This window comes from Spinacia oleracea, chromosome 4, assembly GCF_020520425.1.
Source record: "Spinacia oleracea cultivar Varoflay chromosome 4, BTI_SOV_V1, whole genome shotgun sequence".
NCBI lineage: Eukaryota > Viridiplantae > Streptophyta > Magnoliopsida > Caryophyllales > Amaranthaceae > Spinacia > Spinacia oleracea.
In genome coordinates, this window is record NC_079490.1 from 176417291 (window position 1) to 176427082 (window position 9792).

The window sequence follows — 9792 nt, forward strand, 5'->3', positions numbered from 1 at the left end:
AAATTCCTAGATAATATCCAGCTAAACCCATAAAAATTTTGTACTTCAAGGACATTGGTTAGACTAGGCCATTGCATAATTTCTTTTATTTTCTCAGGGTCAACAGGTACACCTTTATAAGAATAACATGACCTAAAAATGATATTTCCTTAAGCCATAACTCACATTTTGACAACTTGGCATATATTTGGTTTTCACTTTCCCAAATGGTCCTCATGTTCCTTTTTACTCTCAAAATTCACCACAATATCATCAATGAAAACAACTATGAACTTATCAAGGTATGGTTTGAAATGCGGTTCATTAAGCCCATAAGTACAAGCGATGCATGCAGTTCATTTTAGATTTATTTTTTAATTATTATAGTGTTTGATTTTGGATGGAGTTGTATATATTAATAATTAATTAATTAAAATATCTACGTAACACCTAATTAATTATCTACGTGGCTTGATTTTTTTAATTCAAAAATAAATTATAAATCTCATTTTTCATTGGCCGAAACCAATAGTAATCCTAGGTGGCGCTCTAATATTTCAACAAATATACCTCCTTTATATATATAGAGCTGTCAAAACAGGTCATCGGGTCGGGTTTGGGTCGGGTGATCTCGTGTCTCGGGTCATGAACATGTCGGGTCGTATCGGGTCACTTTATCTTTTGGGTTTGGTCGGGTTGATTTTCGGATCGTGTCAGGTTTTTTCTCATTTCGGGTACAAGTCGGGTTCGGGTCGAGACAAGTTTGGGTCGGGTTCAATTTTGGGTTTGGGTCTTATATAGTCGGGTTTGTAGCAGTTAATCTCGGGTTTGGGATCGGATCGGATAATTTTCGGGTCAATTAAAATTCAGGTCGGGTTCACTCTCAAACACGGGTTAAGAATGAGTCAATAACTGATTTCATCTCAAAATATTCAAGCGTAAAATATTTATTGTACATGTCGAGTTACTAACAGGTTATGTGGTAAAAACGGGTTAAGGTCATTGTCGGGTATCGAATCGGGTTCAGTCATTTTTCAGTGGGGTTTCGGTTATCGGTCATCTTTCGGCCGGGTGTCTGGTTCGGGCTCGGGTCATACAACATCGGGTTAAAATCGGTTATTGATTTTTTGGGTCGGGTACAGGTCGGATTTTGGGTTACCTGTTTTACCAAAATTTCAGATCATGGTCAGTTACGGGTTCGGTCGGTTCAGGTTGGTGTTTTGGGTCGGGTCAGTTTTTGACACCTCTATAAATATGAACCTTAACTAACTTGGAGTTGTGCAAATTCAAGTCGCCTTGCATCCCTTTGACTTAAACCAAACCATATATAGCGCTTTACGACTCCAAGTCTCCAAGCTTCCCTTGAACCACCTCCACTCTTGAATCTAACAATCTTCCCCTTAGAGACCAGCTTAAGATGGGGAAAACCACATAGATACCAATGAGATCGACATCATGACAGACAACTCCATACTTTCACCATAGTCCACATACTCCAACGTGTGTAAAAAAAAATTAGGAACGACCCCTGCAATAATATAGCAAATAACATTAATCATAAAACACAAGGGGCTCATGAGGGAATTTAATTAGATTTCCTCCCCTCAGATAATTTTGTATAATTAAGTACATTACCCATATCTTGTTTGCCTGTTTTAGTAAGTAAACGAACTGACATTGACCCAAGACCCAGACTCGTTCACTACCTCTTCCAAGTAAGAAAATGTTTTGTTTATTACATCTTCCCTCAAACTCGAAACGACTTCGCGCAACATGAATAACATAAACAAAGCCATACATGCAAACGATCCAAACATTTGAGATATATATCGATCAAGTCTCAAAATATACCTTATCTCTCGTAAGTTTTGAGTCCTCCATCACGTGTCTTGATCTCAACCATACCTACACCCCAATCTTAACCTCATCCCCATTAAGCAAGGTAACACACAACCCATCACTTTATTTATAAGAGATAAACAACTCCTTCATGCAACAAATATGTCGTGAGCATCCCGATTCTAACATCAAACCCTCTTTTGGATCTTTACTCTTTTCCACAATGAGAGTCATATCCTCAACAACAACAATATATAGTAGCAGCACCTCCAGTTTCTCAACGACATCAAGTCTTCCTTGTACCTAGGATAGTAGGACACTTTGATTGAATATATCCTATGTCCCTCATCATAGTACCAACACTTGATGTTAGGGTTTGTATTGCTCGCCTTCTGCAGCTTGCCTTATTGCTACTACCTTCCGCTTCTAACCCTTCTCCTCCATGAAGATTGCTTCATGAACCTCTCTGTCTCGATTAACGCTACCACGTACAATCTCGTCAAAAATAATTGTTGTCTTTAGATTTTAGCCTGTGCGATGCACGGATTCTATTAAATTCTTAAGTTAAAATAAAACTATTATATATACCAACTGCTGTATTTATATATTAGATTAGATAAATGTTTGATTTTGGATTGAATTTCATTTTAGATTTATTTTTTTAATTGTTAGTGTGGTTGATTTTGGATGGAGTTGTATACGTAATATTCGTAATCAATTAATAAAAATATCTACGCGTCACTTAATTATTTTTTTATCTACGTGGCACTCGACTTTTTTAATTCATAAATAATCTTGAAATCTTATTTTACATTCGCCAAAACCATTAGATTTCTTATGTGGCGCTCTAATATTGGATTAGTGTTTGGATTGAATTTTATTTTAGATTAGTGTTTGATTTTGGATTGAAATTTATTTTAGATTAGTGTTTGATTTCGGATTGAATTTTATTTTAGATTTGTTTCTTTAATTATTAGAGTGTTTTATTTTAGATGGAGTTGTATATATTAGTAATTAATTAAAATATCTATGTGACACCTAATTAATTATCTACGTGACACTCAATTTTTCAATTCAAAAATAAATTAGAAATCTTATTTTTCATTGGCCGAAATCATTAGTAATCCTACGTGGCACTCTAATAGTTCAGAAAAAATGCCTCCTTTATATATTGACACTCGACTTTTTTAATTCATAAATAATCTTGAAATCTTATTTTTCATTCGTCAAAACCATTAGATTTCCTACGTGGCGCTCTAATATTGGATTAGTGTTTGATTTTGGATTGAATTTTATTTTAGATTAGTGTTTGATTTTGGATCGAAATTTATTTTATTACAAACTTTCCCTAAACTCTTTCTCTCTCAACCTCTCTTCTTCTTCTTCTTCTTCTCTTTCTGTTTCCTGAATTCTTCTCTCTTTCTCTTCTTCTTCTTCTATTCTGTTTCTATCAACAACTATCCTCAATCTTGTGGAATATCTTGCAGTAGAAGGTAGCTTCCTGCAACATTGGAGTTGTATATATTAATAATTAATTAATTAAAATATCTATGTGACACCTAATTAATTATCTACATGGCACTCAATTTTTTAAATTCAAAAATAAATTAGAAATTTTATTTTTCATTGGCCGAAACCAATAGTAATCCTAGGTGGCGCTCTAATATTTCAGCAAATATGCCTCCTTTATATATATATATATATATATATATATATATATATATATATATATATATATATATATATATATATATATATATATTAGATGATTATTATTATTATTATTATTATTATTATTATTATTATTATTATTATTATTATTACGGAGTATTAGTATCCCCACCAATTCTTAAACGGATTTTTCATGAAATACCCCCGAATTTTGGCGTAATTCACCAAATGCCCCTCGACTTTCAGAAATTCACCAAATGCCCCTCACAAATGACTTAATACCCAAAATACCCTTACTAATGATGCGCCGTTAGTCCTCCGTTAACCTAATTTTCAAATTCACCAAATACCTCTATTTTAATACTTATTTCACCAAATACCCTTATTCAGAAACTTAATTCACCAAATACCAATAACTTAAAATTACTCATTTTGATGCTCAACGGCTAGTTTTTGTGTTTGAAAATTAGCCGTTGCTTATTGTTTGCTTATAAATACTCTTTTTCTGACGGTTTATTGTAGTTTTCCTATTATTTTGTTAATTTCATATCATTTTTGTCATGAGTTTTCTTTCAAAATCATCATCCACACCCAATGAGTCCACATATGTAAGAGTCCCAAATAAATTTTGTTATCATGGGAGAAAATTTGACATCCGAATATCTGATACAACACTCAATCTGAAGCTCCGGTACAACACTAAAACAGAAAACACTCCTAAAACACCTCAAAACGTCGCAACTCTTCAAGAAAATAGCTACTTCTTTTGTACCTTATTCTTTATGTGACCAATTAATTATATTTACCACGCAATCGGAAGGTATTCCTTTTTCAATATGGGAAATATCTTTAACATATGCAAACAGATTAAAAATAAAGCACTTATTAATTTTATTCTAACGCATATGTTCCAGCTACCTCGGCTTCTATTGCTTCCATGCCACATATTTAACGTTAACTCCCTTTTGTCTCCTGTCTCTACTGCCTCCAAACATCTTTCTTCAATCTCCTAACTTTCTCTCAACCTTACAGACGAGGCATAAAGGTTTTCTCACTTTTCTTTTGAGCTAGGTCCTATTGACATGGTCAGATTTATGGACAAATGTCTATTTTTGGATTTGAGGGAACAAGAAAAAAAAATGAAACTAAGGTATGTTCCAAAGCTCATGAACCAGTGAAAAAACATGAATCTTGGCACAAAGATTTGCCTCCAAACTCAAGATTTTCACATCATGAATCCAAGTTGAAATCGAGGTTGTGATAAAAATGTATGTGTTATTGAACTTGATTTCTTAGTTTCTTTACCATTCGGACAATAAGAAAATTAAGGTGTTAGCTTTAGATTGAATTACTTCAGCTTCACTTACATAAGATCCCTTTGAAAATGGGGTTTTTTGGCCTTTTGCTCAGCTAAAGTGCATTGTCTTTACTGGATGAGGCCTGAACTTATTGGATCATAATTGAAACTTACTGAGTGTTGTATCGGAGCCTCAGATGGAAATTTCCTCCCATAATATTAGAAATTGTTTGGGACTCTTACATATGTGGATTCATGGGTGTGGATGGTGATTTTGAAAGAAAACTCATGACAAAAATGATATGAAATTAACAAAACAATAGAAAAACTACAATAAATAGTCAGAAAATGGGTTTTTATAAGCAAACAATAAGCAACGGCTAATTTTCAAACATAAAAACTAGCCGCTGATCATCAAAATGGGTAATTTTAAGTTATGTGTATTTGGTGAATTAAGTTTCAGAATAGGGGTATTATATGAAATAAGTAATAAAATAGGGGTATTTGGTGAATTTAAAAATTAGGCTAACGGAGGACTAACGGCGCGTCATTAGTAAGGGTATTTTGGGTATTAAGTCATTTGTGAGGGGCATTTGGTGAATTTCTGAAAGTCGAGGGGCATTTGGTGAATTACGCCATAATTCGGGGGTATTTCATGAAAAATCCGATTCTTAAATGGACTTGGTCCACACTAAATTTATGGTGGACCATACCTTGTTCCTAATTTATTTTGGCATGTGTATTATGATTATTATGAAAAAAATCAAATTGGTGTCGTTGATACATGTTGTGCTTGAATAATATGATTTTAAGTCACTATTAACTTTTAAAAACATAGGTTACTATGATACAAAAAATAGTTACTATATCTAAGAAATTTGGTGTTTCATTAATTAAAGTAATTATATGAATAATAAAGGTCCCTATGTATGTAAAAAGGGTGTTAGAAAAAGTTATTGGTTTTGGGTCCACACTAATATTATTGTGGACTAGGTCCACGCAAAAAGAACATTAGTATCTCAAATTACAATCACATATTGAGTTTTTGCATTCAGAAAAGGGTGGGAGCACATCTTGTTTTTATACTTCCATCCAACTTTATGTAAAATGATTACACGTTAAAAAATTATAACTATAATAATATTAATAATAATAATAGTATTTATTATATTTTATTATTTTATTATTGTTGTTGTTGTTATTATTATTATTATTATTATTATTATTATTATTATTATTATATTATTATTATTATTATTATTATTATTATTATTATTATTATTATATCAAATGCTAACAAAGTCAAACATTTTACAAATGATTAGTGGGCAACCGAGATACAATCTAGGCCCCCACTCCTCTACCTATAGCAAAACCTATCCCGGTGAAAATATGAGTAGCAGCACGAGCCCCAATGTCTTGTGTCCTAGAAAACTTCTGAATCCGCTTCAACAACGCCACAACATCCTTATCCAGCTCGCCCAAAGAAGAGAAAGAGAATGGAAGAAAGCCATAACCAATGGCCCTACAACGTGCTTCGTACTTGGCCCGCTTCCGAACAGCTGCATCAGTCACAACCCGGCCTGGGGCAAAGCTAGACAACCCAGACTGTGTCAGAGGAGAAGATCCCGTCAAGTCGACACACACATCACAGCCCCGATCCCAAGAGTAGAGCAACACGTCTGCTGGTCGGAGAGCTCCATCGTTCCCCCCAGAGAGACCAATATCAACCTCTTTCCGCGCCGAGATCCCAGACCGATAACAAACATCAACAAGGGTATCCCGAACCACATTATTATTATTATTATTATTATTATATTATTATTATTATTATTATTATTATTATTATTATTATTTTGTAATATAGTATTTATTATATCTTATTTATTATTATGTGTATGCGGATTAAGCCGTCCTCCTCCCCCTTTTTTCTCTCTAGCGCTTTTGGTTTAATTATTCATGTGTTTGTCTTCAGATTCAATAAAACTACATCGTTTGAGTGTAGGTGGGATTAGTGAGTGTAGTAAGTTCCCCTATGGTGGGATTAGTTGAGTATTTGGGTTTTAGTATTAGTATAGTTTTGGTGGAGTATCGTCGTGAATTCGGTTCGTTGATAAAGAATTATACGAGATTGAATCAGTTATCAAAATTTCAAATTGACTTAGATGAATCGGATGGAAACCGTCCGCGCGGGCGGCGCGGCTACAACAAATTGTTAGACCATCTCTCCGAAAAGGTTGTATGTTCCAGCGATATGTGCGAGAGATGTCCCACAGTGCAAGATCTTCCCAATTATGGTAGTTTTGATGAAGGAATATCTCTTTTTGATTCAATTTGTTATGTATTTGTTAAATTTGATTTCTGTTGTACATGTTGTATGACTTTTATTAATGAATTAATGTTACATTCAAAAAAACATGTTTATGCGGATTATAATTTATTATTTAGTTATTAGTTATAATTATTAAATATTATTTATTAGTTTCTATATTTAGTTATTTATTATTTACTATTTATTATTCCACCTTAGTTCAAAAACATAGAGATAACACCATCCTCAAACCAATTAACCAAGCAATAGTTTAGACCAACTCAATTTGAAAGGACATGTATAATTGGAAACGAACATTCATATTTCAGATGAAGAATAATGTGACACATAAAACATGACTATTTACATTAATTATCAACATGAATCTTTCATTACAGGTACATGCTGAAATCCAAATTAACAACTTTATAATTACAGAGCAAATCATGCTAATCAAATCCATGGCAATTAGCTAGGATCATAATCACAAATCAAAGTTCGCAACGCTTTTCAATGCAAGCAAACATTACAAATGATTAATTTTATTATGGTATTGTTGCTTGGAATTTGGAAATTAAGAAGCCATGGTTTAGTAAACTCCAAGAAACAGAGCTTGAGCTGAGGCAGTGGCCGCTGGGGAAGACATCTTGTAGAACCAGATAATACTTTCAGGTTTGTAGTTTGACCTTCTGCTTGGTCGACCCACACTTCCAACCGATGGTTCATTCAAGTAAGCATATTTGCTCTTTGTCCACCTAACACAAGTCAGACGTAAAATTATAAGTATACCGTAATACTCTCTCCGTTTCTTTTTGTTTGTTACGTTTGGACTTTTGCACGTTTATTAACATATAATAAAGATTCTTTTTTTATTATTAAAATAATTAACCCAATTAAAACCTCAATCCACTAATCCTTACAATAACCAATAAGATTGTTTTATTTATCAAAATGAACCAATAATGGAAAAGTACATAGATTGTTAACTTAACATACTTGGAAAATTGTAAAGAAATTTAATAAGTTGAAAAAATTGGACCAATTAAAATTAAAAGCTGACACAAAAAATGACATTATAATAAGCTTATAAAAGAAAATATTCTCCCACGTAACAAACATTTGTGAAACACCCTAAAAGAAATACGTAATAAACAAAAAGTAACGGAGGGAGTAATATTCGTAGTTTTATGTATCCTTTTTTAAGTAACCCAAGTTTGTAGTTTGAGTGAGGGGTACATAATTCCTTAAAAAAGAATACTTTTACATTAATTTGAGTCATCTTGGACTTAAAATCAAATCAAAAGTTGTTGCTATTTGGGCAATCTTGGATTTGAGTTTTGGTTAGATTCATGTTTAAGACTTTGTGCTTTTGAATATTTCCTATTGGCCAAATATGAATATACACCCATTAGCTTTGCAATATTATTGGTGGATCGTTTGTATGATTTCCACTTCACCTCTTATTTGGGAGTCACATCATATCCAAATCAAATTATTTTGGAAAACTAATTATGATCAATTTTTCTAAACTAAATTATAATTTGATTTCATTTTAATTTTGGATTTCGGGTTAAAATTCCATAATTCATTACTTGCTTAACTAATTTGTTGAAGTTCTTAGTTACAAATTAAACTGGAAATTCATATTGATCAAAAGAATCAGGGGCATAATTAGAAGATATATTAAGAAAATAATTAACCATCAAACCGTAATAAAGAGATGACATACCAATCCTTAATTCCCACACGGATCTCTTGATTATTTCCATAACTCTTGTTTTGAAAGATGGTGTTAACATCCTCTTCTTTGGTCTTATCTTCCTCTAAGTTCTCTATAAACAACAAATATTCTTCTTCCTGTAAAACGCAAGATCATTTAATCAACCTATAACATGTACGTTTACATGGACCGCGAATCAAAAGAAAAAAAAAGAAAGAGTAGTCAAGCTAATTACAGATAGATGAGTAGCCCTGAGACGAGCAGAAGCTTTGATGGCAGCAAGAAAGTGCTCCTCTTCCTCAAGTCTTCTCTTCCTCCAAAACCTTTCTATCTCCCTCCTCGTATAACTACTCCACCTTGGCCGTGTAGGCGGTGGTGGCGGTGGCGGTGCCGGTGCCGGTGCCGGAGTTGGTGGGCGCTTAGTTGATTTCACTAGAACCTCTGCCTTTTTCACTCCCATATTTTCTTGGTATACGATCAATTTCACTAGCTAATGCCCCTTTTCTGTTTTTGATAAGTTGGAAACTAAGCATGAGAAATAGTATTGGTAGTGGAAATTTGCAATTTAATTGTTCTCTTTTTTAGATTATCCAGCTACCTTTCCAACCTAACTTTCTAAAGATTCAAAAGAGTTTAAATACAAAAGTATAGGCACATAGTACAAATACAAATGCGATCTTAGTCTATTGGTTAAAATTGAAAGCATGTGTATGATATATTATATTTCTTAATCCCTCTTATTTTAAATTTATATTCTCTTAGCTCATTTGTAAAAATAAATAAATATAAAGCATAGGTTATGTAGAATTTGGCAAATGATAAAAGGTAGTTTTCACGATATTAAGGTGAGCAACAAGAAAAAAATGTGAAGTGGAATGACGGTTACTTAGGGCGACGTCATATACGTGCCCAATTAAATTTATAATTATAGTATAATAATGTTGAGTGTTAGGTAAGTTATTTTTTTTGTAGTTA

The 9792-nt window shown here is 33.0% G+C and overlaps 1 protein-coding gene across 1 annotated transcript; it reads right to left on the reverse strand.

The window, feature by feature from the left end:
• Positions 1 to 7439: 7439 nt before the first annotated feature.
• On the reverse strand, positions 7440 to 9533 carry LOC110792844 (uncharacterized). Its single transcript, XM_021997666.2, has 3 exons — positions 9053 to 9533; positions 8827 to 8954; positions 7440 to 7852 (listed from the first exon to the last, which is right to left on the reverse strand). The coding sequence occupies exons 1-3, from the start codon at positions 9275 to 9277 to the stop codon at positions 7687 to 7689; spliced, it is 519 nt and encodes a 172-aa protein (XP_021853358.1). The 5' UTR covers positions 9278 to 9533; the 3' UTR covers positions 7440 to 7686.
• Between the last annotated feature and the right edge of the window lie 259 nt (positions 9534 to 9792).

What these genes read in the sequence shown, in the direction of transcription:
- LOC110792844 (XM_021997666.2), bottom strand. Translation starts at nt 9,277, where the DNA reads ATGGGAGTGAAAAAGGCAGAGGTTCTAGTGAAATCAACTAAGCGCCCA. An exon ending in TCAGGGCTACTCATCTATCT is followed by an intron (nt 8,955 to 9,052) that starts GTAATTAGCTTG and finishes TGCGTTTTACAG; the next exon opens with GAAGAAGAATATTTGTTGTT. An exon ending in CGTGTGGGAATTAAGGATTG is followed by an intron (nt 7,853 to 8,826) that starts GTATGTCATCTC and finishes GACTTGTGTTAG; the next exon opens with GTGGACAAAGAGCAAATATG.